This window comes from Cupressus sempervirens, chromosome 3, assembly GCF_028749045.1.
Source record: "Cupressus sempervirens isolate cs-2001-9-10 chromosome 3, ASM2874904v1, whole genome shotgun sequence".
Taxonomy (NCBI): Eukaryota; Viridiplantae; Streptophyta; class Pinopsida; order Cupressales; family Cupressaceae; genus Cupressus; species Cupressus sempervirens.
The window spans coordinates 63436379-63452423 of NC_143120.1; the positions used below are offsets into that span (position 1 = coordinate 63436379).

Genomic DNA, 16045 nt, shown 5'->3' on the forward strand with positions numbered 1-16045 from the left:
ATTTTCCCTTCCCAAACATGTAGTAAATGAATCTCCAATATGATATATGTCATTTCCAACCGACACATTTGGAATCCACGGACTCTACGATTAGAACATTAGCCTCAATTAAGAAGCCTCCTTATTGTTATGGATTGATCTCATGTGTTGAAAATGAATTGTTTACTAAAAGATGTCATGACCACAAAATATTTTTAAAATAACATATTGTGCACACTCAGAATAGATGAATTTGAAGTTAAAACAAAAACCTTAGGGCCCATTTGGTTGCTAGAATATGACTAGAATAGGAAGAGAAAAGTAGAATATGTTTTATATTTGTTGTTTGGTACGCTCAATCAGAATTGGGAATAGGAAGACATTCCAATTTTGCCCCTAAAATGAGCATATGTCTATGCCAAAAAATAGTTGTAACTAGAATAAGCCATTCCTATTCCCAATTTGATAAAAAAAAAATTTATAAAAAAAAAATTTAAAAAAAAAAATTGAATTTTTTTAGAACTTTTTTTTCAACATTTTTTTAATAACATTTCTTTTATTATATCTATTTGTTTAAAAAAATGAAATAAATAAAGAATAATGAAAAAAAAAATCATTTTACCATTATTGAAAAAATTAACAAAAAAATGATAAATTAAAAACAAAATAATTTAAGGGAAATATTTTTTTAAATACAAAACTTACCCTTATTCCTATTCCATTTTTGTATAAACAAACAATGAAATAACTTATTCTCAATCGAATTCCAAATGAACCAAATAGGATTGGAATTGCCCTTTTCTATTCTCATTCCCTATTTCCATTCTCACTTCATTTTTCTTTTCTAATTTTCAATTCCTATGCCAGCAACCAAACGAACTCTTATTAATGTTTCATTAGCAATCATTCATTAAGTCTAATTTATTGCTTCTCTTGATATCAGTGACTTTTACTCTTGCTTTTATGGTTGAAATCATGAGACAACTTATCTTTGAATATTGTTTGGATATTTCTCATTGTCCTCATTAAATAGAATTCAAAATGTTACATTAAATAGAAAATGATAAAACGTGTTTCAGCAAGCAACTAATCAGATTTAACATGATCTGATAGAGTTATTGGCTTCCCTTCTGGCCATGTCTCAACCTTTTTAAAATATTTAGGTGGTACTACTCCATTAAACCCCTCTGTGAGTAGAACTTTGTTGTCTGATAGGTAAAGTTTCATTCCATCTGGTAATGAACACAACAATGCAAGAATATTAGACCCAATTATTCATGTTATGCCTCCCAAATTTTCACTGGCAACATATGAAAAAGCACAGATGATTCAACCAAAAGTAGTAATACCGTTTAAAGCCTTTTCAACGTCCAAATATATTAATATCTCAATATTTCCACGCATTCCTGAAATCCACAAAAAATTCATAAATAAGTAGTAGAATTATTTTAAGGAAGTTAATCTGTTCAAAACAAATCCCAGGCTATTTAAAGGAAATGGGTTGGAGCCATAAAACAGTAGTAAAGATTAGTAAAGCTCTATTTGCTGGGCAAGTTTAACGTAACCAAAGAAGGCATAACGTATCTTCTGAAGATAATGAGTAATGCTGTTAGCTTTATATCTAGATAGATAGATAAAAATTTAACGTCCACGAGGCTATATGATACACAGGAATCAGTGCTCTGGTGTGCAGATGTTTTCGGGATGAGAGGATGAAACTAATTTCAGGAAACTACACGAAATGCTCCCTAACTAATCAAATTTGGCATGAGAAAAAAATTGACCAAAAAATTTCTGACTAGATATGTTCAAGATTTTAATTTAAACAAGTCTCATCAGTCTGATTAGTCCCCAAAAGTGGTCCTACAAATTTGGGGGGTTTACGTATTAAATAATAAATATTCAAATATATTCCAATTATAAATCTAATATAATTTTAAAAACATTATGTATTATAAAATATATATTATTATTATTAATTTAATTTAATATTTTTTAAATATTTATTTATTAGACATTCAATAAAATATTGTATATATATAATTCAAAATCAGAAAAAACTAAAAACTAAAATCTAAATATTAAAAATATTACATACTATATTGATTCAAGTATTTATATTTGATAGGTTACGGTTTTGATGTTTGAGACTATTGATATAATGTCATTATATACTGCTGCTATTATCAACATGTTATACTATAATTGCTGCTGAATCCTTTCTTTATTTATCTTCTTATCAAATTTTGACCCCTCCCTCCTTCCGTCTCTAAAACAACTTAATATATGTTGACAAATTCACTGACACACATATATCTATTTAGTCGTCTCCTATTTTTGGCCCTGCCATCTCCCCATCCTAATCCCCAAAATGCCATGGAACATAGCTTTATATCTTATTTTCAATACAAGTTATCTACAAGTGGATTCATAAAAAGAGTTCAATTCTGAACTACTCGTCTTCTATTGGCATAATAAGTGAACCATCACTAAATTTTCACTAATTCTTGATATCAATTGGCTCATGTAGCTGATTATTCCCATTCCAGTACTTAATGGACCTTGTTTGTTCGTTTTGTTATAAGATCATTATGGCCAATTTGTATCTAGTTCATTAACTCATGTTATTCTGAGAAACAGAAGAATATTGTTTTGATATTCAAAGTCGAAAGACATGACTATGCTATGATATTTAGAAATTTGAGTCTAGAAATCTTCGAGAGCTCTAATGATACTTCTAAATAAAATGGTAAAGATGGCTTTTTGAAAGGCCCCAAAACACTTTTGTAATTCAAATTCAGATACAACATTGGGGACCAACAATCAAGAAATGAATGACATGGACCAACAATACTAAAACCATTCACCAACAGATCTCTTGTCAGATTCAGATCAGCATCAGGCAGACGATCTCATTTATGCATTCAGATTGATCTTTGTTTTATCAGCATTAATCTTCAATAAACATTGAGATATAGAGTCATCTTTGTTGATCACAGGTGGACTCCTTTAATATTGCAGTTGTAGCATCATCAAGAATCCTATTAGAATTATTATACCTCTTGCATACATCGGGATAGCCAATATTTGCATTAATACACCTTTCCCTTAAAATGTTGTTACTATACATATTTGCAAGCCATATTACTAAATACATTAGTGGAAAATTAAGTATTCGATATAAAGAAGCCTCTTGCAGTCTAAAAAATTATTTCAAACACTAAAGAATCATAGAAGGGGATATTATTTCATATTCTGCTCTTTTGAGTTTGTTTAAATATTCATTGCTTACTTCTAATTTGGTCCTCAATCTGATGATCTCTCTCAGCCTTATTAAATTTGATCTTGTGGTTCTTCACAATCTGCCTTTGCAGCATACACGTCCTCGAGAGCATTTTTTAGTTCTCCTCCAAAATCTACTACACAGTCATTAAGATTGATATCTCATTCCTTTGCTTCTTAGGCTTCAAGAACTCTATCCAAAGAGTTCATCATGTTGATCTTAGTTTCAAACCGATGTTTTCATAAGGACGATCTAACTTCAGCTGTCAAATGTTTCCCTAGGAACCTTGCTTTGATACCATGCTAAGGGGGGCAGGGAGTGGGTGAATCAGCATAAACAATATAATTTAAACACTGACCAAGTTTTAAACCATTTCAAAAAATGAATGGAAGAACAAACACATGACATGCATCACACAAGAACCCAAGAATTTTTATGTAAAAAACCCAAAAAGGGAATACCTCGGTGAATATGTAACAAGTTTTAGAAGAGGTTTGCTGTCAGACCTGTAGCCAAGACACTGTCTTAGGTCAAGATATAATGGATTTGAAAACTGAAGATTACTTCTTCAGAGCGAGATACATAAAATTATTATTAAATACATGGTATGAACTGCTATATAAGAAGTATCTGACTATGTTGATAATGCAATCCTATTTGAAGATCTGCTCTTCTAGTACACTAATTTTACACACTTCATTATTCGATCTCGGATCAAATTCCCACATTTTAGAACTTGACCAAAAAAATCACTCCAAAAATGGTTTATTCTTCTTATATATCCTTCACAACATCTCAAACACCAATTAGGCCTGCACAAATAGGTCCTAGCAAATGAAGCATGTGACAAGGAATAGATTTGCTCCAAGCACATGCATCAATCGCAATAATAGGTTGTGGATCAGCCTAGCACTAATTTCAAATTTAAACATTATAACACTCCTTCAAAGCCAATAGAATAATAGGTCAGGATCAACTGCAATTTTAGGAATACACCCAATTGGCCCAATATCAATGCCACCGTCGAGATTGTGAATTGTTAGCCTTTTTGCCATTGGGGAGAGAGACTCAACACATCATGCAGACAAAAACCAAGATACTGGAGACCATCTACAACCTTTATACATCATCTCCTGAAGTGATCAATCATCAAATGCTAGTGCATTAAAAAATTATTATTGATTTGGTAAACAGTATGCAGGCTAGAATAGGTGTATGACTACATTGCACACCAGAGCATCAACAAATCTAAGACTGATTCCACGGGTCCAATATATTGTTCTCAACATCTTTCAAAAGCTGCAAGGCCATGTACTAGTCACCAAAGCATTCTAGAGAGAAAACTGAGATTCTTTATTCAAACGATTAGTACAAACCCTTATTAAATTTTTCTACAAAGACATCATGAATTGAAAACTTGACAATGGATGCCAGAAACTTATTCAAAATCCTAAACAATTGATAAGTAGGAGATAATTTCCACAGCAAGTCAAATTGTGATATTGCTATCAGGATTTTAACTGTGTGATTTTGAGTCAAACTCATTCACCCATGTTTCATGAGTAGTGATTCAACATGAATCCATATCTCATGAGAATAAATGGAACACTTAGCACTCATTGGATCTAGGTGATGCTCACAGGGGTGAAGCACCGGGACTTCTCGGGAGGTCACCCATCCCAGTACCGGGACTTCCCAGTACTTCCCGGTACTGGGATGGGTGACCTCCCAGGGAGTCCCGGTGCTTCACCCCTGTGAGCATCACCTAGATCCAATGAGTGCTAAGTGTTCCATTTATTCTCATGAGATATGGATTCATGTTGAATCACTACTCATGAAACATGGGTCAATGAGTTTGACTCAAAATCACACAGTTAAAATCCTGATAGCAATATCACAATCCTAAACAACTCAACCACAGGATACAATGCCGTGAAATGCAAAGCAAAATACTGTCTCCTAGATGGACTTATTCAACACTTATGACAATTTCTCTAACCATACAATCAAATCTTTGAGCACGAACTTTAACCCCATAACACCCATTCCATTAAAAAAATAACCAAAGTGACTTGAACAAAAGGTCAAACGATAGTTTACATACCAAAACACCAGACCTATAAACTTCCAGCTAATGAGTCTTTGGACCCCCTTCTGTATTTCTTACCAGACTAGCATTGCTCTCAAATGTGTCTAAATCTCCCACATGTATCTCAACTGAGCTGGCATCACTACTCTCCAATATGAATAATCTAGATCTCAAACTGAATCACAAATGATGAAATATCCCTAGCAGACCAATTCACTAATCTGCTGTAATTTTATTTAAATAAATAGAATTCTCCTACAATTATTAAGTGTTCTTACAGAGTAGACAGAAGTGCAGAAGTTTGGTATTTGATTTTTGATATTTTCTCTTCAAAATAGATGTGTTACAATATCTACTAGTAACAGCAGTATTTAAACAGCATAATAATAATCCAAAACCACAGCACTTGAAAGCTAGGAATACCCAAACGAACCCAATAATGACTGTTACACAAAAAAAAGTAACCCAGTACCTTAACTACAGTCAACGCCAGATATGGATAGGCGGCCAGCTATAGGTCTGCAACAGATCTGTTCTTATTCCAACGCCTAGGTGTGCAAAAAGGCGGCCCAATGCTGAAGATCAGATCTGAGATGGCGGCTGCTACTAAAGATCGGATAAGAAGGGCTGCCATTGCTGAAACTGCTTGCTTTTTGCCTGAATATAGTACTGAAGACCTGCTGAATCTCAGCTGCTTGAGGGTTATGTCCCAAACAGTTTACTCTCTCAACCTAGGGTTGACGTCCTAGTTGGAGGAATGCTCTACAGCCAAGCACCCAAAATGATGGATGAATAATGTAAAATATGATCGTTCCTTCCCTTGCTTCTCCTTATAACTCCCTACTAGGCATTCGAACCCTAAGAATGACCTAATATGACTTAAGTGAAAACTTTGGGTTATAATGTTTATTTCCATTATTGGCGCCCAGCATAGAGGAAAAAGCATTATTTCAACATGGTAAAAGTATCAAGTGTCACCAAGGCTCCTGTAGCTGAAAATCAAATAGTAGATGTCTGGCACTTTCCAAGAAACTATCACACCCCAGTACAACTAACCAACTGGAGCCAAAAATCTCCTTATTTCATCCTAGTGGCTAATAAATTAGCCTTATTTAAATATTTCCCCAAGGGCCAACTAATAGCCAGATCAACTTCAAAAGGTGAAACTGAACTTGCCACCACCTGTGACTGATGTCGGATATCATGAAATAATCAACAGTCTCATCCCTCAAATCTAGGGATAACCCTAAAAAGTAGGAAGACCTCTGAATCTCCCGAAATTGAAACCAGGGGACAGTCTCCTATAACCTCAATGCTGGATGATACCTCCATCTCCTAGAAAGTAGGGGTCTCCTCCTATAATTAAGGAACTCCTCTGAATCGTGACCTCACTGTTAGAAACTTCAAATTCGAACATTGTAACCCTGATTGAGCCTCTAAACACTTTGCCAACCTACGAGACTCCCTGATTGGCTAACTCACATATCACTGCCAAAAGGAGCTAAAGAGGGGACATGACAGTCCTCCCCTCTTGAAGATGCTTGCCCACAAGCAACTGCAAACTTGGATGCTATAAAATGGACTACTTTCCCATGTGGCATCCTCAATAGGGAGGCCTTTCCAACAAATTAAGTACTCCCAGATCACCCTTCTCTTCAGCTGGCGTTCCCTTTCCTACAAGATATGCTCAGGAATCAGAATCAGTTTTCCCTCCTCATCCAATGGGAGTAGATCAAGGGATGCTACAACCTGCTACCCTGGTGCCCTTTTCAGGCGAGATACATGCAATACATTATGAACTCTTCTATTTGAAGGTAATTCAATCTCATATTCGACATCCCCAACAAGCTTGAGGATCCTATAGGGTCCATAGAAACGCGGCTTGAGCTTATCAGCTCCACCCCTTTTAAGGGTGCTCTGTCAGTAGGGCTACAGTCGTAGAAAGACCAAATCATCCACCTCAAACACCCTCTCCACTGTGTCGATCAGCATAGATCTTCTGCTGATTCTGTGACTACTGCAAGTTCTCCCTGAGGGATTTCATAATGTTTTGGTTCTCTTGAACCCAGTCCTGTGCTAGAGGAACTTTGTTGTCCTCAATGGCCAAGTCTACGAATGATAAGGCATCATTACCATAGAGGGCTCTAAATGGTGTCATAGAAATAGACATATGATGGGTAGTATTATAACAATACTCGCCCAGGTGTAACCAAAGCAACCATGCTCTCTGTTGTCCTGAGACATAGTTGTGTAAATATCCCTCCCCCCATCTGTTTACAATCTCAATATGTCTGTCTGTTTGTGGATGGTAGCTGGTACTAGGTGTCAACTCTGTACCAGTGAGCCTGAAAAGTTCTTGTCAAAATGAACTCATGAACCTGTTGTCTCTATCGCTCACTATGGTCTTGGGAAGGCCATGGAGTCTAAACACCTCTCTAAAGAACAACTCTACTACCTGAGATGTAGTGAAGTCAATTGTGATAGGAAAGAAATGGGCGTATTTGGTCAATCTATCAACTACCACATATATACAATCTTTCCCCTGTACTTGAGGAAGCCCTGTAATGAAGTCCACAGAGATCCCTGTCCACTTCTGTTCTGGTATGGGTAATGGGTGCAATAATCCAGCAGGGAAGGTATCTTTGGACTTATTCTGCTGACATGTCAAACATTCTCGAACATTACGTAAAATGTCATCCTTGAGTCCTTTCCAAGAGAATCTCTCTCGTAATGCCCTGTATGTTTTACAGTACCCTGGGTGCCCTGCCATAGGGTTGTCGTGGTAAGCTTGCAAAATTCACTCCTTCAACTGAGAACTTGGAATAAGGAACATTCTGCCCTTGTAATAGATGATCTAATCTACTACACTATACCTATCATTTGAAATCAGCCCATCCATGATTTCACAAGCCTACTGATCTTTGGAGCACTCAACTAAAAGTTGAGCCTTCCAATCTACTGAAATCTCGCTCGATGAACATATGGCAGCGATAGATGGTTTTTTGGAAAGTGCATCAGCAACCGCATTATTCTTCCCCTTAATGAACTCTATGTCAAAGTCATCAGCTTGGACTTTGCTTACCCATTTCTATTGTCTATCATTGAGTTCTGTCTGATCAAGGAAGTACCTTAGACCGTTGTGGTTCGTCCTCACCACAAATTTGCTGCCAACAATGTACTGTTTGAACTTGGCTAATGCATGCATGATAGCCAACATTTCCTTGTCATATGTAGAGTATAGTCTCTCATTATCCCTCAGTTTCCTACTCTCATAGGCAATGAGATGTTTATTCTGCATCAATACTACTCCTATGCCCACACCTAAGGCATCACACTCCAGCACAAAAGGCTGTGAGAAATCGGGAAGTGCTAATACTGGACAGGTAATCATAACATCCTTGAGTCTATCAAAGACTCCCTGTGCCTGCTCTGTCCATCTGAAAGCCCATTTCATTGTGAGATTAGCCAATGGTGCTACTAACTGAGAAAAACCCCTCACAAACCGCCTATAATAAGCACACAGACCAAGAAACCCACGTAACTCAGTAATGCTCTAGGGGCAGGGCCAATCACGAATAGCCTGAATCTTTTCCTCGTGTAATTTAACTCTGTCAACATTGATCACATGGCCCAAGTACAAAACCTCTCTAAGTCCAAATTCACATTTGAACAACTTAGCAAATAGAGACTAGTTCTCCATGATGCTAAGTACCTCCTCAACATGCCTGATGTGGTTATCCCAAGTCTGGCTATAAATCAAGATGTCATCAAAGAACACTAGAACCAATTTCCTCAATTGTTTGTTGAAGATGTGGTTCATGCATGACTAGAAGGTAGCTAGTGCATTAGTAAGGCCAAAAGGCATCACCAAGAACTCATAATGTCCATAATGGCAACGGAAAGTTGTCTTGTGTACATCCTCTGATCGTACACAGACCTGATGATAACTCGAATGAAGGTTAATCTTAGAGAAGTAGATAGCCCCATGAAGCTCATCTAGCAACTCATCAATGCGTGGAATAGGGTATCTGTTTTTTATTGTCTTTTTGTTCAGTGCCCTGTAATCTATACACATCCGCAGGGTCCCATCCATCTTCTTGACAAGTACCACAGAAGAAGTGAAGGGGCTAGAGCTAGGGCAAATAAAACCCATGTCCAAAAGCTCATGAATGGTTCTCTCAATCTCATCCTTGTATGCTCTAGGATGACGATATGGAACGGTGATCACTGGTTTGGCTCCATCTTCCATCTTTATCCCATGCTCAAACCCTCTATCCAGAGGTACTCCAGGGGGTATGTCACCAAAAACCCTACCATGTCAATTCATCACTGTTTGAATATCAATATGAAATGCCCTGCTATCATGAGGTGTAGGTGTATGGAACTTCACCAAACAACATGTAGCCCAAATCACATCATCATGTCTAGCAATAGACTCCATCCTATGTGAAGACACCTCCTTGGGTCCCCCATCTGATGCTGCTCTCAAGGTCACCTTCCTCCCACCTTCCTCCATGATCCCGGGTGATCAACCCATGATGCCACCAGTCATATGCAATCCCATTCAAGTGTAATACAGCGAACTGTATAGCCTCCCTCTCAGGCATGGGACGTAAAGATAAGTAAATATCCAATTTGTGCACCCAAGCTCATGCACTAGTACTACCCGTACCATCATAAGCGACCAGTGAGACTTTCCCAATAGCTCCATTGAGATCATTATTTTGTTGTGGTCTAAAACCCTTGTCACCTCTGAACCTAGTAGTATCCCTACGCTGAGAACAGTACTGGGGAAGAGGAAAAACATCACAGAACTCAGGAGGTAAGGCCCTCAATTCAGCTGCAACTTCCATAACAAATTCCTAGAATTCCACCTCTGATGGATCTGCCTGTGTTGTACGCTCTCCTAGTAAGAATTGTGGAAGTAAGGGTCTATCTCTAGTAGGTGTATGAGGGCGTTCACGCCTATGGGAATGAAGGGAGCTCCCTACAAAAGCATGAGATCTATGGTTGTGCTAACTCCCTGCTACTGACACAGATCTACTATGTCCTTGTCTAACCCTATGCCTATCCAACTCCATTCTTTCCAAGTTATCCTGTAGTCTCTCGAGGGCTTGGACTATCAAGGGTTGTGTTGTGATGAGTGTTTACATCATTGCTCTTTCCTATTCTTCTTTTTGGTTCTGCTTGGCATTTCTCTGTTCATCTGCCATAGTATTTCAATCCTAAATTGTATAGATTGCAATCAACTAACAAGCTAGCAAGATCAGGCTCTAATACCACTGAAATATCCCTAGCAGACCGATTCACTAATCTGCTGTAATTTTATTTAAATAAATAGAATTCCCCTACAATTATTAAGTGTTCTTACAAAGTAGACAAAAGTGCAGAAGTTTGGTGTTTGATTTTTGATATTTTCTCTTCAAAATAGATGTGTTACAATATCTACTAGTAACAGCAATCTTTAAACAGCATAATAATAATCCAAAACCACAGCACTTGAAAGCTAGGAATACCCAAACGAACCCAATAATGACTATTACAAAAATAAAGTTAACCCAGTACCTTAGGTACAGTCAACGCCAGATATGGATAGGCGGCTAGCTACAGGTCTGCAACAAATCTGTTCTTATTCCAATGCCTAGGTGTACAAAAAGGCGGCCCAATGCTGAAGATCAGATCTGAGATGGCGGCTGCTACTGAAGATCAGATAAGAAGGGCTGCCATTGCTAAAACTGTTTGCTTTCTGCCTGAATATAGTACTGAAGACCTATTGAATCTCAGCTGCTTGAGGGCTACGTCCCAAACAATTTACTCTCTCGACCTAGGGTTGACATCCTAGTTGGAGGAATGCTATACCAGAGCCAAGCGCCCAAAATGATGGATGAACAATGTAAAATATGATCTTTCCTTCCTTTGCTTCTCCTTATAACTCCCTACTAGGCATTCGAACCCTAAGAATGACCTAATATGACTTAAGTGGAAACTTTGGGTTATAATGTTTATTTCCATTATTGACGTCCAGCATAGAGGAAAAAGCATTATTTCAATCATGGTAAAAGTATCAAGTGTCACTGAGACTCCTATAGCTGAAAATCAAATAGATGCCTGGCACTTTCCAACGGACTATCACACCCCAACACAACTAACCAACTGCAGCCAAAAATCTCCTTATTTCATCCTAGTGGCTAATAAATTAGCCTTATTTAAATATTTAATTACTAACTTAGGAAAATACTTAAATATATTTAAATATTTCCCCAAGGGCCAACTAATAGCTAGATCACCCTCAAAAGGTGAAACTAAACTTGCCACCACCTATGACTAATGCCAGATATCATGAAATAATCGACAGTCTCATCCCTCAAATATAGGGATAACCCTAAAAAGTAGGAAGACCTCCAAATCTCCCGAAATTGAAACTAGGGGACGGTCTCCTATAACCTCAATGTTGGATGATACCTCCATCTCCTAGAAACTAGGGGTCTCCTCCTATAATTAAGGAGCTCCTCTAAATCATGCCCTCACTGTCAGAAACTTCAATCTGAATACTATAACCCTAATTGAGCCTCTAAACACTATTGCCAACCTATGAGACTCCCTGATAGGTTAACTCACATATCACTGCCAGAAGGAGCTAAAGAGGGGACATGACAAATGATCACATGCTACATTTATCTTAATAACAAGACATATTGTCAGATATCAACTTGAAATTAATGACAACAAATATTGCCAAGACACCAATGATGTTCATTTTCTTGTTTTGAATTCCTTATTTGTTTTTAATAAATAAAAAATGAGACACAATTAGTATCCTCTTATGTGCACACTAGCATTCAAGAAAATGCCGAATCAGCATCCATTGGATTAAATACTGATCTCAATGCGCATTCATATTGAATTTGTTTGTATGTCTAAAGTTGAGTCCATAGTTGCAAGAATATTGAGAATCATAGCACAATCCCTAGAAGCAACATTTATAGGATTAATATTGGTGTCCAGTCAGCATCCTCTTACATCCAGTATTGTGTTCATTTTCAACAAACATTCAAGCCCATTATAGCAACCACATTATAATATAATTTTCAATTACTGCATTACTAATTAGCCTCATTGTGCGCCTAAAAGTGTGATCAACTAATAAAAGTATCTAGATTGCTTATAGAAGCTTAATTAATAGTTTTCTGAGTGGATTAAGATTATCCTAAATGCTCCTTCTATATAGTATTAGTTCACTCTACTCACAATTGATATACATCATTCCCCTTGTGCTTTGCATTTCAATACTTTTTTTTATTCATTGGTCTAGTAGTATCTTGATGGCTTTTTTGTAATATACTTTTTCATGGTTCAATCATCAAACAGTTTTGTTTACTTCTTAATTTACTCTGTAAAGATTTATATGTGAGTTTAAGTGTTATATTTCATGTGTATGTCTGCTTAATTGATCTCAAAAAGATACAACCAAAGGTAAAGAGTTCCATAAACTGTAGGGAAAGAAAACACACCACTAATAACATCACCATCATGTGGCAAACCAGTTGCAAAGTGGACATGGCGCCTCTTCATGCGACTCAGGCCGGTCTTAAAAATTGATTCCAGATTTTTTCTGTATGTTCCATGTACACAGACTGCGTTTTGGAAAAGAACCAAAAACCACTGAAATTATGATAAATTTCAAGAGATAGTAATAGACAAGCTGATGAAAAAACAAAAAAATATAATGTCTACAAGATTTCATCCATGAGAAATTATGCTCAACATATACCAAAAAGAATGCATGATCAATCTTATATGTACTTAGGTCAATTGTTTGCTTACCTAAATGTACCCCATGAATTATAGCTTTAAGTTTTAGAATTTTGGACACCAACTTAAAGAAAATTCGCAGCAAACATACCCTGACATCATAATTGAGCTATATTATATTATTTTCAAATACTGAGCTTGAATTCCACAAGCCTCCAATGGGTAAACAATGATTTACGAAAAGAAAATCACCCTCAAGATGTAATAAGCTGGTAACTATTTACAAAAAGACAAAGGTGTAATAAGTTGTAAATCGTCAAATTGTTTTTATTACTCAAGGATATGTAGAATGGCACTTGCTCCCATTCAGGAGTATTTTACTATTTAGGGAATTCAGCAATTAGCATTAACCAAAGATATATTGTTTCTAATTATGTTTGCTGGCTCTAAATATTGCCTTCTTAGGAGTGGAGGACAACATTATTATTGATCTTATTCAAATTGCAAATTCAAATCACTTTCCCTCTCCAAATAGCACCCAAGATATGTGAGGGCTCCATTTGCCACATTAGTTGATGACTGGCGATCCAGCACTTGGAAAGAGGAGATTGTAGAGTTAATCTTGGAGGAAATTATAGTTTGTGTGTGCCATCATCTTTTCCATGTCTTATACCTGACTGTTGCACCCAGGTGGAGGAAGAGTTGAGAGAATTTTGGACCTCATCTTGAGCCTAGCATGTCATATCTTTGAGTCTTGCATGTCCACAATTAGTTTCTGAAGTGTCTCTTTGGCTCATCTTGGAGGATGGCAGCATTCAAGAATTAATAATAGTTTCATCCTGATTTGAGGTAGTAGTTGGAAGCCAAGTTGCTGGAGGCAATACAGTCCGTATTTTTCATTTAATCTTCCTTGGATTATTTTTATTCTTTTTGATGCCATATTCAAGAGATTGATAAAAGAAATTTGGTATTGAAATAAGGTTTTCTATTTCAAATTTGAATAGTCAGCAATGGAAAATGAACACTCGAGGCCATATGTAATGTCCCCTCGTTGCACTTGATCAGATGGTTAATCCATTACTTATTTCTAAGTCCTGCTAGGCTAAGTGGTATGGGTTAAGGGGCTTTGTGTCCTGGTTGAGTCCATGCAAGAGTTTCCAGAGCTTTTTGGCAGGGTTTCTGTTTTTATTTGGGAGCTATTTTGAGTATTTACTATTTATAGTAAGTCAATGGACCACCAGTTCCTCAGTAGTGCAGAGATCAGATCTATATATTTGCTATGTTAAAGGGTTTTGAAGAAATAGTTGATCTATTAACTTTATTAATCCTTTAAATGTTTCTTTTTAAGTCTCTCAGAAATGGACCCCCATGTCCTGGTCAGACAATGTTGTTTTTAGAAGGCAGCCAATGTATTTCCTAGACATGAGGCTAATATCATGCTTTGAAAGTGTACGCCTAAGGAAAAATGCAATTCAAAATGTAAATGGACGCCTAGGAAGGGAGATATATGGAGTTTAAAATAAAATTAAAAGAAATCTAAAAGGGGAGTGGAGTTTGGGGGGAAATGATCTTTAAACTTGCATTCCCCTCATCCTCTCCCTTTCTTATTTAATAGAATATTCCAGCTCTCATTTGATCAACATATCGGAGTGTTTTCAGGAAGGACAATCTGCTGGTTTGAGGATGAATACCCTCATCTGGGACACCGGTTTTGGTGGTAAAAGACCAGCTCAACCTGGTTATTGTTGAAAGAACAGAGTTTTGAAATTTTTGGTGTGTATGGGTGTACAGAAGAAGATTCTGTGTGTTTTAATGGGGGTTTTCAGTTTGCAGTTAGGTGTGTGTGGCTTTCAACATGTTCATGATCTTTCTACTATTTGGAGTGAGTTAGAGTGTGCTTGGTTTCATTTTCAGTGCGCTTTGGCTTATTGATAGATTTTTAAGTGATTAGGGTGGCTGAAGCATGTTTTCGATAAGAACCCTTAAAGAGATCCATATCCACTTCTGGGTATTCTACAATTGTGTTCCTCTTGGCAGTGTGCCATCTTTTGAGCTATCAGCTGTGGATACAACCTAATTACACTCCTACTTCACACCCCCAACCTCCGCCCCCCCCCCAACAATAGTGTAATTGTGTTCTACAAGACCATCATTTTTTCATGTCATATAGAACTCAATATCCTTGGGAGAACAATAAAATAATGGAAGAAATGGTAGGAATTATTTAGAGTTCCTTACCTGGAACTTCTTCTGCTGAAGCAATGGGTGTTAACAACTCATCTGACTCCACAACCTAGGAAGCAAAGAGTACTAATATTGTTGTTAATTGCTAGCAATAAGGCCTCAAACTTCAGAAATTCAAAGATTGATCTACAAAACAATATGCAAATATCAAACTTTCAATAAGGTCTTTCACAAATTACCAAACAGAATAATAAAATGAAAATGGGAACAATATAATGTTCTTAATTTCATTTAAACCAATAATTGCAATATCTCCTAGTCAATACCTGAATGTGAAGGATAGAGTTCTTAATCATTATTAATCAAATTGAAACACACCAATCTGATGTTCATTTTATTTAAGGACAGATCCAAACCAGATTTCAGAAAAGAAGCAATCTACCTAGATTTAAAATTGAATTAGCCTTGTGGCAGGAACCTAACAACTAAGAGAACAAACTTTTGATGTCCTTTATTTAAAATATTGGACTGGAGGGAAACAGATGCCATAATCAACACAGAGAATGCTAAGCAAAATTTGAACTAATTAGATAGTGATGCGAAATCTTTTAGATTATTGTTTAAAACAAATCTTCCAGTTTTTTTCTAGAAAATAAAGCTTGAATGAGAAACTCCCTAATTAAATTCATTGGCCAGTTACTATATTATCTTCTACTAGATGATTCCGCACTAACTTGACTCATTTTTCTCCAGCAAAC

At 36.7% G+C, this 16045-nt stretch overlaps 1 protein-coding gene across 1 annotated transcript in view; it reads right to left on the reverse strand.

Moving 5' to 3' along the window:
• Positions 1-964: 964 nt before the first annotated feature.
• The window catches only part of LOC149564793 (uncharacterized), a 116452-nt gene continuing 101371 nt past the window's right edge, over positions 965-16045 (reverse strand). Inside the window, exons 4-7 of the mRNA XM_089818377.1 lie at positions 15342-15396; positions 12863-12985; positions 1329-1385; positions 965-1211 (exon numbers count right to left, since the gene is read on the reverse strand). Of these exons, the coding sequence (XP_089674503.1) occupies positions 1066-1211; positions 1329-1385; positions 12863-12985; positions 15342-15396 (381 nt within the window). The 3' untranslated portion in view covers positions 965-1065. The remainder of the gene's footprint in view (positions 1212-1328; positions 1386-12862; positions 12986-15341; positions 15397-16045) is intronic.